Source organism: Panulirus ornatus, chromosome 17 (assembly GCF_036320965.1).
Source record: "Panulirus ornatus isolate Po-2019 chromosome 17, ASM3632096v1, whole genome shotgun sequence".
Taxonomy (NCBI): Eukaryota; Metazoa; Arthropoda; class Malacostraca; order Decapoda; family Palinuridae; genus Panulirus; species Panulirus ornatus.
Window position 1 is genome coordinate 46,391,772 of NC_092240.1, and position 15,759 is coordinate 46,407,530.

Sequence of the window (15,759 nt, forward strand, 5' to 3'; positions counted from 1 at the left end):
AGTTTTTCTCCATTCAAACTCACCTCCCAATTGACTTGACCCTCAACCCTACTGTACCTAATAACCTTGCTCTTATTCACATTTACTCTTAACTTTCTTCTTTCACACACTTTACCAAACTCAGTCACCATATATATATATATATATATATTTTTTTTTTTTTATACTTTGTCGCTGTCTCCCGCGTTTGCGAGGTAGCGCAAGGAAACAGACGAAAGAAATGGCCCAACCCCCCCCCCATACACATGTACATACACACGTCCACACACGCAAATATACATACCTACACCGCTTTCCTTGGTTTACCCCGGACGCTTCACATGCCTTGATTCAATCCACTGACAGCACGTCAACCCCTGTATACCACATCGCTCCAATTCACTCTATTCCTTGCCCTCCTTTCACCCTCCTGCATGTTCAGGCCCCGATCACAGAAAATCCTTTTCACTCCATCTTTCCACCTCCAATTTGGTCTCCCTCTTCTCCTCGTTCCCTCCACCTCCGACACATATATCCTCTTGGTCAATCTTTCCTCACTCATTCTCTCCATGTGCCCAAACCATTTCAAAACACCCTCTTCTGCTCTCTCAACCACGCTCTTTTTATTTCCACACATCTCTCTTACCCTTACGTTACTTACTCGATCAAACCACCTCACACCACACATTGTCCTCAAACATCTCATTTCCAGCACATCCATCCTCCTGCGCACAACTCTATCTATAGCCCACGCCTCGCAACCATATAACATTGTTGGAACCACTATTCCTTCAAACATTCCCATTTTTGCTCTTCGAGATAATATTCTCGCCTTCCACACATTCTTTAATGCTCCCAGAACCTTCGCCCCCTCCCCCACCCTGTGACTCATTTGTGCTTCCATGGTTCCATCTGCTGCTAAATCCACTCCTAGATATCTAAAACACTTCACTTCCTCCAGTTTTTCTCCATTCAAACTTACCTCCCAATTGACTTGCCTCTCAACCTTACTGAACCTAAAAACCTTGCTCTTATTCACATTTACTCTCGGCTTTCTTTTTCCACACAATTTACCTAACTCAGTCACCAGCTTCTGCAGTTTCTCATCCGAATCAGCCACCAGTGCTGTATCATCAGCGAACAATAAGTGACTCACTTCCCAAGCCCTCTCATTCACAACAGACTGCATACTTGCCCCTCTTTCCAAAACTCTTGCATTTACCTCCCTGACAACCCCATCAAGAAACAAATTAAACAACCATGGAGACATCATGCACCCCTGCCGCAAACTGACATTCACTGGGAACCAATCACTTTCCTCTCTTCTTACTCGTACACATGCCTTACATCCTCAATAAAAACTTTTCACTGCTTCCAGCAAAAATGGCAATGTTTGAAGGAATAGTATTCCCAACAATTTTTATATAATTGTAAGGCATGGACCATAGATAGGGTTGTGCAGATGAGGTGGATGTGTTTTAAATGAAATGTTTGAGAACAATATGTAATGTGAGGTAGTTTGATCACGTAAGTAATGAAAGGGTAGGAGAGACGCGTGGAAATAAAAAGATTGTGGTTGTGGTTGAGACAGCAGAAAAGGGTGCGTTGAAATGGTTTGGATACATGGAAAAATGACAAATGACTGAAGAAAGGTTGATAAAGAGGATATATGTGTCAGAGGTGGAGGGATCAAGGGGAATGGGGAGACCAAACTGCATATGAAATGCATATGAGAATATGCATATGTAATGAAAAGGATTTTGAGCAATTGGGGTCTGAACATGCAGAAAGGTGAAAAGCATGCACAGAATAGAGTGAATCAGAATGATGGGGTATATTGGGGTCAACATGCCATCAATAGAATGAACCAGGGCATGTGAAATGTACAGGGTAAATCATGGAAAGGTCTGCAGGGCCTGTTTGTGGAGAGGAAGCTGTGGTGGAAAGGCCTGCAGGGCCTGTTTGTGGAGAGGAAGCTGTGGTTTTGGTGCAGCATGTGTATGGATATAGGTTTTCTTCATTTCTTTTCTGGATCTTCTCACTAATGCAGGAGGAAGCAATCGGGTGTGAGGGAGAAGTGAGGAATTTATATGTTATCTTAGTTTCTTTTGTCATGCATTTGTGCTGTTTCCTGTGGAGTAGGTGGCATCCGGAATCGATGGTTTTACTCCAAAGACATTCCTATTCCATTCTTCACTCAGCCAGAACATCCAGGTTCCTTTCCTCAAACATGCTACTTATCTCTCCTCTCTTCTCATCTTGGTTACAGTCTGAGCCTGCAAAGAGGATAATCACTCCCTGATCAAAGTAGGGGAGAAAGAATTCTACCTCCATATTCCCTGTGTATTGTACAAGGCACCTAAAAGGGGTGGGAGTAGGAGGCTGGAGACACCTTGTAAAAAAGGAAACCAAAGAAACATATCACCTATCTATATCACTGGTTCTATGGCTAAATAGGTTTTACTACACACTGTTTTGCTTGAAATAGAACTTTTCATGAACCTATCCACAATGTTAACTGAGAACTTACTGTATCATACTTTTCCGAAGAATAGTATTTACATAATCATCTTGTAAATGGAATAAAATGAGAGCAAAACAATAATATAAAAAAAATTCTAAAAATGTTACAAACTGTTTCTGCAGGCCTATCAAAGGTCTATTCCCATAACAGTTGCAAGTGCCTGGTATGGACAACCTTGCCACAGTTGTAGGTCAAATTTTCCCTCCTGTATTGGAAAGACCTTATGCCTCCTTTACTAACTATAAGCACAGATGTCGGATATCATCCAATCTTTTACTAGGACACAGAAATATTTACAAGGTTCAGTTACCTTGCACTTCAAACTGAAGACCACTAAAAATATCTTTTCTACTCCAAATGAATGTCTTTCTTTACAGAGATGACCATAGTGGGAAAACACTGATCACCCTGCCTTCTTTTCTGATGTAATTGAAATCATCTGTTGTCAAGATGATAAAAAATGTATCATATTCATATAAGAAATACCAGGTGCGATTTTGAATACAATATAAAAGGAAGAGAATCTCTCAGCAGAATGAGTTAAGTTGGAGGGAGGATTGGGCGCTGAGATCACCTGGTATACATTTGGTTTAAACGGTGACAGCATGCAGTGACTTACAGGTTTTTGTGCCATACCAAGGTTTAAACATCAAAATGGTACTGTATTGAAAAGGCTTGTTTATCTAAATGGCTTTGAATACTAACTTCTCAATACAGTGTTTCCATTAATGCTAGTAAGTAATCTGCCATCTGTGGAAGATGATTTTCAGAAATCTGCCATTTTGAAAGGGTTGATATCATTACCCAATATCACACATTAAATTAAGGTCATATCAAAAATCTATATAACTTATATAAAGTATTGGAGGGAGAGAAATGGGGAAAGAAAGCATGGAATAGTGTATGTGAGGGAGGCTTATAGGGACAGTGATAAGTGGAGACTCTTTTGTCGTGGCCACCCCCTTGTTGGGGGGAAACGGCATCAAAGATACAGAGAGATAGATAGTTAGATAGTTATAACCAAATTATCTTCAAACATTACACAAGTACATGAAGATATATCCTGGTTTAAATCTCAAGTAGGCAGAGTCTAGTAACACCACAGCAGGAAAATGGTAATTACATATGAAACAAATACATTTAAATATATATCCCTGAGGTAGAAGAGAAAATTTCCTCCAAAATCCCTGCATGTTGTAAAAGGCAACTAGAGGGGCTGAAACCCTCCCACCCACCCCTTCTTGCAGTTCAATTTCTTCAGGATAGAACAGAAGAAGGAGCCAAGCAAGAAGAGCTTAACCTGCCTGAAGGCTCTGGCTGAGGTGTCTGAACATATGTGGATGTAACCAAGATGAGAAGAAAGCAGAGAGAGGTAGTATTTTCGAAGAAAGAAACCTGGATGTTCTGGCTCTAGATAAAACAAAACTCAAGGATAGAGTAGAAAAATCATTTGAAATGTCTTTGGGGGTAAAGTGATGGGTTAGTGTGAGGTGCAAAAGCTAAGGAAGGGGTAGCACTACTCCTAAAGCAGGAATAGTGGAAATGTGTGGAAAAGTGGAAGGGGGTGAGCTCCAGACTGAAGTAGGTAAAACTGAAATTGGAGTGTGTGAGAGATGGGTGATTATGATAAGTGCTTGTACACCTAACCATAAGAAGAAAGATGTTGAGATGCAAATGCTTTGAGAGCAGCTGTGTGAGTGTTTCAGCAGGTTTGATGCAAGAGATAGAGATGGGAGATTTAAATGCAAAAATGAGTAACATGGCGGTTGACGGTAAAAATGGGGGAACATACTGTATTTAGTATGGTAAGTGGAAATGCTAAACAGCTTGTGGAGGTGTGCTGAAAAAGGAATGGTAACCGGGAATACCTGGTTTATAAAGACACAATTACACAAATACACATGGATGAGTAGGAAAGATGGATTACATACTAATTGATAGGTGGACAAAAGAAAGACTCTTGGATGTCAACGTGCCACAAGGGGCAGCTGGTGGGATGTTTGAGGGGTGAAGATTTGTAGTGATAAAAGGAAATAATATAGGTTGAAAAGGTGGTGAAAGTGAGCTTGGAAAAGAGACTTGAGTGAAGAAGTAGCATGGGAGAGTGAATGTAGAATGGCAAAAGGTGAGAGTAAACTAAACTGAGAGTGGGAGAGGAATGGGAGGTATTTAGGGAAGCAAAGCTGGCATGACCAAAAGAAGTGTGTGGTATGCAGAAGGTGGGAGGTGAGCAGGTGAGAAAGGAGAGTGGGTGGTGGGACAACAAAGTAAAGTTGCTAGTAAATGAGAAGAGTTGTGAGTATGACAAGGGAAGGCATGTAAATGATTTGAAAAACAAAAAACAAAATAAAGTGGCAAGAGTTGAATAAAAAAGGGAAAATGAAAGTTGAGGTGAGTGGGAATCAATATACTTAGAGATAAGGATGGTTTGGAGGGAAATTAATGGTGTGGAAAAAAACAAGAGGACAAATGGAAACAATGGTTAAGGGGCAAAGATGGAAGCACAAACACAATGTCAAGGAGAGGAGATTCAGTGAGTATTTTGAAGGACTGATGAATGTGTTTGATGATAGGGTAGCAGATGTTGGGTGTTTGATGATAGGGTGGCAGATGTCAGGGAAGTAAGCAAACTGAGAGAGTCATGGAAAGCAGTTTGGTGAAGAGAGAAAAGGTGGTGAAAGCCTTGCAGAGGGTTAAATGTAGCAAGGTGACTGCAGTGGAAGGTACTGCAGTTGAATTTCTTGAGAAAAGGGTCGACTGTGTTGTTCATTGGTTAGTTAGGATTTCCAATGCATGTATGGATCATGGTGAGGTGCCTGAGAACTGATGAAATGTATGTACAGTACAACTGTAATAGGCAAGGAGGTCAAAGGTGAGTATTCAAACTAAATATATATAAGACTTCTGAGTTACTTAGTACATTGTACAGGAGAGTGGTAATTGAGAGGGGTGAAGGCATGTACAGAGCATCACACTGAGAAGGATCAATGTGGTTTCAATAGTGTTAAGGGACATATTGATCAGGTGTCTGCTTTACAGGATGTGTGTGAGAAATACTCAGAGAAACAGAAGGATTTAGATGTTGCATTTATGGATCTGGAGAGTGCATATGATAGCACTGACAAACATGCCTTGTGGAAGGTCTTACAAATACAAGATGTAGAAGAAAAACCATTATACTCTGTTTTTTCATCGAGGTGAAGATGCACTTGACAGGTTGGTGATGATTGGCTGAATACAACATGTCCAAATAACATCATTGTATTTCAAACAAGCTTAGGTCACTGACTTCTGTGACTGTTGCTATATAGTTTAGACTTATCAACACATTACTTCATACTCGTTAGCATTACTAATTTACTTCACATATATCTGAAGGAGAAATTTGAGTAAGTAAATAAGTTTTGATTCACATTATCTGGTAATTATTTGAAATACAACGATGTAATTCAGACATGTTGCATTCAGCCAATCATCACCAACCTGTCAAGTGCATCTTCACCTTGATAAAGAAAAAAATTAGTATAGAAGCAGCGAGGAGGTTTTATCAAGGGAGTAAGGTATGTGTGCAAGAAGGCAGAGAGGATATTAAGTGGTTCCAGATTAAGACTGGTCTGTGGTTGAGGTGTGTGATGTCACCATGGCTGTTTAACTTGATTATGGGATTGGTGGTAAGGGAGGTAAATATCTTGGAGGCAGAGGTGAGTATGGTCTTTAGGGGTAAGGGGGCCTGAGTAATGAGTCAGTTATTGTTTGCTGAAGGCACAGCACTTGTGGCAGATTTAAACGAGAAACTGTTTGAGTTTGGGAGAGTGTGCGAAGAAAGTTGAGAGTAAATGTGAATAAAAACATGGTTACTAATGTTAGAATGTGTAGAATGGTGTACGTGAAGGAGGGATGAATAGACAGCGATAAGTGGAGACTCTTTTGCCATGGCCACCCCCCTTGATAGCAGTTTATAAAAGGAACAGGCATCAGAGAAATACATAGACAGATATAAGGATTAGCAGGGCAGAGAGACAAGTTAGTTGGGGTTTGAGTTTGAGCAGAGAAAATTTGGAGGAAGTGGACTATTTTACATAAGTGGGAGTGGACATGGCAGCAAATGGAACCATGAAAGTGGAAGAGACATAAGGCAGGAGAAGAGACAGAAAGTTCTGGTAGCTCTAAGGAGTGTGGAAAGAAAGGTCATTATCTTCAAGGGCAACAAATCAAATGTTTAAAGGTAAAGTAATCCTAAAGATGCTACATGGATTTGAGGTATGAGCTATAGATATGTAAAGCAGGGTGAATGTATTGGAAATAAAATGTTTGATAAAAATATGTGGTGTGGGGTGGTTTGATAAAGTAAGTTGTCAAAGGATAAGAGAAAGGTGTTGGGATACGAAAAAAGAGGATGTACGTGTCAGAAGTGGAGGAGACAAGGAGAAGGAGACTAAATAGGAAATGGAAGGATGGAGTAAAAGATTTTTAGTTCTTGAGGCCTGAACATGCAGAAGGGTGAAAGGTGTGCACAGGATACAGTTAACCGCAGAAAGATTTTGGAATGGTTATGGAATGAGGGCTGTGATTTCAGTGCATTACACATCACAGAAAGAGAATAAATGTGGCACTACCTTGCAAATGAGGAAAACAGCAAGCAAGTATGAAAGAAAGAAGGTAAGGTTCCTATACATTGCAAAAGTATTCATATAGTATATACAAAAGCAGGAACCTTATTACAACCACACCTTCTCTCTGAAAATCTTGGTAGATCATGATTATTACAACTAAAACCTCCCTCTGAAAATCCAGGTAGGTATGGAGAATGTGGAGAAAAGAAATAAAAATGAAAGAGGAATATTAAGTTTATTTGAATATCATCAAATGTTAAATATACAATGATGCATAACTACCATCTTATGTAATTTCCATTCAAAAACACCCATCTTTTGACAGAAATCCAGTGCAGTTCTTTTATACCTAATGATCAAAACAACAATTATGCTATTAATACTCATAGTATCAAAAGGATCAATACATATTGTACAAAAACTTATCAAATATATCATATAAATCTTGTAAACTGCTTAATATTTTTAAAGAAAAGCAATAAATTTATGGACATGTTTCAAAAAATCCTAAAAACATTTATGTTTACCAGCAGACCAGTTTATAACCTCAATTCTCGTCAACAAGATATCCACTTCCTATGAAGTACCCACCACAACCCTGAGTATCTCCCTTAGACTTACTGTATATTTCCAACAGGCTTTCACATAACACCTCCATTACACATTCCTATATCACTTAATAAAAGTCAAATGTCTATCCTCGGCCGATAGCTGAGTCTGAGCGGTGGACTACGAAACCTCCAGCGGGTTACCTGAACAAACTTGAGGGTGTGGTCCTTTCCTAACATCTCATCATTGCACATAATATCAATCTGGAAAAGAAGAGAATGTTCATATGGTGTCAAAGCACAAAAGCACATAACAGAAAGACAAAACCAGTTCTGAACTGAGAATTTTCCACTAACACAATAATTTATTTAATATATTACTTTGGAACCATAGACACACAAGAAACTAGCTATAGTGAACTTCCATTTATCCATAACCCGTTTAACTGGAAAACCCAAGACAACGGTACCATTCAATTTTTTCCTCTGTGGATAAAAACCTCAAACAAAGGCAAAATCAAATTTTTCCCCATCAGTTGTTCAAGAATTTATCTGTAAAAGGGAAGCCTAACAAAGATGCAAAAGAAAGACAGACAGGTAGTAGTAGTATGTTTGAAAAAAGGAACCTACATGTTCTCACTCTGACTGAAACAAAGCTTAAGAGTACAGGGAAGGAATTGCTTGGGAATGTTTCAAAAGTCAGGGGTTAGTGTGAGGGCAGGAACTGAAGCAGAAGTTGTGAAAACATTAGGAAAGTGACCTCCAGTTTGATTAGGGTAAAAATGAAAGTGGATTATGAGAAATAAGCAATCATTAGCACTTATGCACCTCACCAAGAAAAGAATGATAAAGAGAACCAAGTATTTTGCAAGTAGCTGAGAGAGTGTGTCATTAGTTTTGAAGAAGACTGGGTACTAGTGATGGGTTACTGGAATGCCACATAAGTAAGGTGGCTGTTGAGGGAACAATTGGGAGTCATGGTGTATTCAGGTGAACAAAAATGGTGAACTGCTTGTGGAGTTGTGTCCTGAAAAAGGAGTGGTGACTGGGAATACTGTATCTGGTTTAAAATCAATAAGAGGGGAAATACATATGTGTATGTGAGTCAGCAGAGATGTTATGTGGGATTACTGGATAATGCATTTATTGATGGGTATCCATAAGAGAGTGACTCTTAGATGTCAGTATGCTGAGAGGGGCAGCTGGTGGGATGTCTGATCATTATCTGGTGATGAATGTCATGGAAATGAAATGTTTGAGGACAATTTGTGGTGTGAGTTGGTTTGACTGAATAAGTAATTAAAGGGTAAGAGAGAAGTGTGGTAATAAGAAGAGTATGGCTGGGAAAACTGAAGGCGTGCAGAACTGGTTTGGATATATGGAGAGAATGAGTGAAGAGAGTTTGACAAAGAGGAAATATGTGTCAGAAGCAAAGGGGACAAGGACAGGGAAGACCATATTGGAGATGGAAAGAAGAGTATAAAAGATTTTGAGTGATCGTGGCACAAACAAGCAGGAGGATGAAAAGCATGTGTGTTACAGAGTGAATTGGAGCAACTTTGTATATAGGGCAACAAACTGTCAATGGATTGAAGCAAGGCATATGGAGCATCCACTAGGAAAACCAAAGACAGGTCTATGGAGTCTGGTTGTGGATAAGGATCTGCAGTTTCAGTGCATTACATATGACAACTAAGAATGGATATGGGCAAATGAGGTCATTTTCTTCTGTTCTTGTCACTATCTTACTAACCAAAGAAACTGCAAAAAGTATGAAGAAGAATGAAATTAGAAGTTAATGAATAATATTCTATAAATCAATACGGACATGAAGGTGTTACTTATTCCATACTGTTTACACATTACTAAATATGTCTATACTCTCTCAATCACTCACTGTTCTGCACGCTCCAATGATGTTCAAGGCCCCGATTACTCAAACTTTTCGTACTCCTTCACTCCAATTGCCTCTCCTTGTCCTCCTTGACAATATCCTTGTCATCTTCTCATCATTTCTCCATGTGCCAAACCATTTCAAACCCCCTTCGACCTCTCAACAAGTTTTTAATCGCACACTCTACCTTTCATAACTACTCTATCAACACATCAACACATGCTAACTTCATTTCCAGCCATCCCTCCCGAAACTTTAGCCTGCCTATCTTGCTACTATCCTTCAACACCATCTAAATTTTCACTTCACATTTTCATCCTCAAATTCACTCATCCACCTTGTACATCCTTACTCCAAAGTTCCATGTTTCTTAGTTCACTCACAATTCTAAGAACATTTCCTTTTGCATTTTCTCACATTCTTCCATTTCCAAACCTTTCATAAACCCATTGACTTACAACCCATGTCTTTTAAATTCCGCACTTTCTCCTTTCATTACATTACTCATCAAACATCACCAACTTCTAACATTCATTTCCAACTCAAATCACGCACAACCTATCTGTGCCTTGAAATACAGCTACTATCCTCAAACCATACCATTTCTAATTTCACTCCTTTCCTCCAACCCTCATCCACCTGTGCCCAACTTGCTTCCAAAAGTTCATTTACCTATCTACTCAGCAATTCATAAAAAATTTACTTGAATTACACCATTGAATAATCCATAACTTGTTCCTCAAACACTCATTGAACCATATCACCTTGCCTCTTTCCAATACATCAACTTCATCCTTTCACATACATTTCCAGACAGTCACCAACTTCTGCAGTTTCACACTCAAATCAGCCACCAGAGCTGTATCATTGGCAAACAACAACTGACTCACTTCCCCAGCCCTCTCATCCCCAACAGACTGCATACTTGCCCCTCTCTCCAAAACACTTGTATTTACCTATCTAACCGCCCCATCCATAAACAAATTAAACAACCATGGGGATATCACACACCCCTGCCACAAACCAACCTTCAGTGAGAACCAATCCCTCTCCTCTCTTCCTACTAGTACACATGCCTTACATCCTTGGTAAAAACTTTTCACTGCTTCTAGCAGCTTAATTCCCACACCATATACTCTTACTTCCTTTCACAAAGTATCTCTATCAACCCTATCATATGCCTTCTCCAGATCCATAAATGCTATATACAAATCCATCTGTTTTTCTAAGTATTTCTCACACACATATTCCTCAAAGCAAACACCTGAGCCACACATCCACTACCACTTCTGAAACCACACTGCTCTTCCCCAATCTGATGCTCTGTACATGCCTTCACCCTCTCAATCAATACCCCCTCCCATAAAATATCCCAAGAATACTCAACAAACTTATGCATCTGTAGTTTGAACACTCACCTTTAACCCCTTTGCCTTTGTACAATAGCAATATGCACACATTCCGCCAATCCTTGGGTACTTCACCATGATCCATACATACAGTAAGTATCCTTACCAACCAGTCAACAACACAGTCACTCCCTCTGTTAGTAAATTCAACTGTAATACCATTCAAACCTGCTGCCTTGCCAGATTTCATCTTCCGCAAAGCTTTCACTACCTCTTCTCTCTTAACCAACCCATTCTCCCATATCCTCGCACTTCGCACACCACCCTGACCAAAACATCATACATCTGCCACTCTATCATCAAACACATTCAACAAACCTTCAAAATACTCACCATCTCACTTCATCACTACCTGTTATCACTTTTCCCCCTTACCCCTTTCACCAATGTTCTCATTTGTTCTCTTCTCTTTCACACATTATTCACCTCCTTCCAAAACATCTTTTTATTCTCCATAAAGTTTAATGATACTCTCTCACCCCAGCTCTCATTTGCCATTTTTTTCAACCCTTGCACCTTCCTCTTGAATTCCTGCCGCTTTCTTTAAAACATCTCCCAGTCATTTGCACTCCTTCCTTGTAAGTATCGTCCAAATGCTTCTCTTTTCTCTTTCACTAACAACTTTACTTCTCCATCCCACCACTCACTACTTTTTCTATTCTACCCACCTCCCACCTTTCTCATACCATCATTGCTTCCCTAAATACATCCCATTCCTCACCCGATCCTCTGACATCATTTGCTCTCACCTTTTGCCATTCCACACTCAATCTCTCCTGGTACTTCCTTACACAAGTCTCTTTTCCAAGGTCACTTACTCTCACCACTCTCTTCTCCCCAGCATTTTCTCTTCCTTCTAGAGAACCTTTACAAATCTTCACAAGAGTGATCAGACATCCCTCCAGCTACCCTTCTGAGCACATTAACATCCAAAAGTCTCTCTTTTACACACCTATCAATTAACACATAATCTAATAATGCCCTTTGATCATCTCTCTTCCTTACATACATATATATATTATTATTATTATTTATTATACTTTGTCGCTGTCTCCCGCGTTTGCGAGGTAGCGCAAGGAAACAGACGAAAGAAATGGCCCAACCCCCCCCCCATACACATGTATATACATACGTCCACACACGCAAATATACATACCTACACAGCTTTCCATGGTTTACCCCAGACGCTTCACATGCCTTGCTTCAATCCACTGACAGCACGTCAACCCCGGTATACCACATCGCTCCAATTCACTCTATTCCTTGCCCTCCTTTCACCCTCCTGCATGTTCAGGCCCCGATCACACAAAATCTTTTTCACTCCATCTTTCCACCTCCAATTTGGTCTCCCTCTTCTCCTTGTTCCCTCCACCTCCGACACATATATCCTCTTGGTCAATCTTTCCTCACTCATCCTCTCCATGTGCCCAAACCACTTCAAAACACCCTCTTCTGCTCTCTCAACCACGCTCTTTTTATTTCCACACATCTCTCTCACCCTTACGTTACTCACTCGATCAAACCACCTCACACCACACATTGTCCTCAAACATCTCATTTCCAGCACATCCATCCTCCTGCGCACGACTCTATCCATAGCCCACGCCTCGCAACCATACAACATTGTTGGAACCACTATTCCTTCAAACATACCCATTTTTGCTTTCCGAGATAATGTTCTCGACTTCCACACATTCTTCAAGGCCCCCAGGATTTTCGCCCCCTCCCCCACCCTATGATCCACTTCCGCTTCCATGGTTCCATCCGCTGCCAGATCCACTCCCAGATATCTAAAACACTTCACTTCCTCCAGTTTTTCTCCATTCAAACTCACCTCACAATTGACTTGACCCTCAACCCTACTGTACCTAATAACCTTGCTCTTATTCACATTTACTCTTAACTTTCTTCTTCCACACACTTTTCCAAACTCAGTCACCAGCTTCTGCAGTTTCTCACATGAATCAGCCACCAGCGCTGTATCATCAGCGAACAACAACTGACTCACTTCCCAAGCTCTCTCATCCCCAACAGACTTCATACTTGCCCCTCTTTCCAAAACTCTTGCATTTACCTCCCTAACAACCCCATCCATAAACAAATTAAACAACCATGGAGACATCACACACCCCTGCCGCAAACCTACATTCACTGAGAACCAATCACTTTCCTCTCTTCCTACACGTACACATGCCCTACATCCTCGATAAAAACTTTTCACTGCTTCTAACAACTTTCCTCCCACACCATATATTCTTAATACCTTCCACAAAGCATCTCTATCAACTCTATCATATGCCTTCTCCAGATCCATAAATGCTACATACAAATCTATTTGCTCCTCTAAGTATTTCTCACATACATTCTTCAAAGCAAACACCTGATCCACACATCCTCTACCACTTCTGAAACCACACTGCTCTTCCCCAATCTGATGCTCTGTACATGCCTTCACCCTCTCAATCAATACCCTCCCATATAATTTACCAGGAATACTCAACAAACTTATACCTCTGTAATTTGAGCACTCACTCTTATCCCCTTTGCCTTTGTACAATGGCACTATGCACGCATTCCGCCAATCCTCAGGCACCTCACCATGAGTCATACATACATTAAATAACCTTACCAACCAGTCAACAATACAGTCACCCCCTTTTTTAATAAATTCCACTGCAATACCATCCAAACCTGCTGCCTTGCCGGCTTTCATCTTCCGCAAAGCTTTCACTACCTCTTCTCTGTTTACCAAATCATTTTCCCTAACCCTCTCACTTTGCACACCACCTCGACCAAAACACCCTATATCTGCCACTCTATCATCAAACACATTCAACAAACCTTCAAAATACTCACTCCATCTCCTTCTCACATCACCACTACTTGTTATCACATATATATATATATATATATATATATATATATATATATATATATATATATATATATATAGGAATGTCTTGGGAGTAAAGTCAGGGGTTAGTGAGAGGACAAGAGCAAGGGAAGGAGTAGCAGTACTCCTGAAACAGGAGTTGTGGAAGTATGTGATAGAATGTAAGAAAGTAAATTCTCGATTAATATGGGTAAAACTGAAAGTTGATGGAGAGAGATGGGTGATTATTGGTGCATATGCACCTGGGCATGAGAAGAAAGATCATGAGAGGCAAGTGTTTTGGGAGCAGCTGAATAAGTGTGTTAGTGGTTTTGATGCACGAGACCAGGTTATAGTGTTGGGTGATTTGAATGCAAAGGTGAGTAATGTGGCAGTTGAGGGAATAATTGGTATACATGGGGTGTTCAGTGTTGTAAATGGAAATGGTGAAGAGCTTGTAGATTAATGTGCTGAAAAAGGACTGATGATTGGGAATACCTGGTTTAAAAAGCGAGATATACATAAGTATACTTATGTAAGTAGGAGAGATGGCCAGAGCGTTATTGGATTACGTGTTAATTGACAGGCGCGCGAAAGAGAGACTTTTGGATGTTAATGTGCTGAGAGGTGCAACTGGAGGGATGTCTGATCATTATCTTGTGGAGGCTAAGGTGAAGATTTGTATGGGTTTTCAGAAAAGAAGAGTGAATGTTGGGGTGAAGAGGGTGGTGAGAGTAAGTGAGCTTGGGAAGGAGACTTGTGTGAGGAAGTACCAGGAGAGACTGAGTACAGAATGGAAAAAGGTGAGAACAATGGAAGTAAGGGGAGTGGGGGAGGAATGGGATGTATTTAGGGAATCAGTGATGGATTGCGCAAAAGATGCTTGTGGCATGAGAAGAGTGGGAGGTGGGTTGATTAGAAAGGGTAGTGAGTGGTGGGATGAAGAAGTAAGAGTATTAGTGAAAGAGAAGAGAGAGGCATTTGGACGATTTTTGCAGGGTAAAAATGAAATTGAGTGGGAGACGTATAAAAGAAAGAGACAGGAGGTCAAGAGAAAGGTGCAAGAGGTGAAAAAAAGGGCAAATGAGAGTTGGGGTGAGAGAGTATCATTAAATTTTAGGGAGAATAAAAAGATGTTCTGGAAGGAGTTAATAAAGTGCGTAAGACAAGGGACCAAATGGGAACTTCAGTGAAGGGTGCAAATGGGGAGGTGATAACAAGTAGTGGTGATGTGAGAAGGAGATGGAGTGAGTATTTTGAAGGTTTGTTGAATGTGTTTGATGATAGAGTGGCAGATATAGGGTGTTTTGGTCAAGGTGGTGTGCAAAGTGCGAGGGTTAGGGAAAATGAGTTGGTAAACAGAGAAGAGGTAGTAAAAGCTTTGCGGAAGATGAAAGCCGGCTAGGCAGCAGGTTTGGATGGTATTGCAGTGGAATTTATTAAAAAAGGGGGTGACTGTATTGTTGACTGGTTGGTAAGGTTATTTAATGTGTGTATGACTCATGGTGAGGTGCCTGAGGATTGGCGGAATGCGTGCATAGTGCCATTGTACAAAGGCAAAGGGGATAAGAGTGAGTGCTCAAATTACAGAGGTATAAGTTTGTTGAGTATTCCTGGCAAATTATATGGGAGGGTATTGATTGAGAGGGTGAAGGCATGTACAGAGCATCAGATTGGGGAAGAGCAGGTTGGTTTCAGAAGTGGTAGAGGATGTGTGGATCAGGTGTTTGCTTTGAAGAATGTATGTGAGAAATACTTAGAAAAGCAAATGGATTTGTATGTAGCATTTATGAATCTGGAGAAGGCATATGATAGAGTTGATAGAGATGCTCTGTGGAAGGTATTAAGAATATATGGTGTGGGAGGCAAGTTGTTAGAAGCAGTGAAAAGTTTTTATCGAGGATGTAAGGCATGTGTACG

General features: G+C 40.4%; 1 protein-coding gene across 2 annotated transcripts in view; it reads right to left on the reverse strand.

Annotated features, from left to right (window-relative positions):
- Nucleotides 1-7,332: 7,332 nt before the first annotated feature.
- Nucleotides 7,333-15,759, reverse strand: part of l(3)73Ah (lethal (3) 73Ah) — a 54,365-nt gene continuing 45,938 nt past the window's right edge. Inside the window, exon 7 of one of the 2 annotated variants that reach the window (XM_071672275.1) lies at nucleotides 7,333-7,928. In XM_071672275.1, the coding sequence (XP_071528376.1) occupies nucleotides 7,803-7,928 (126 nt within the window). In that variant the 3' untranslated portion in view covers nucleotides 7,333-7,802. The remainder of the gene's footprint in view (nucleotides 7,929-15,759) is intronic. The other variant, XM_071672276.1, reaches the window with a different exon arrangement.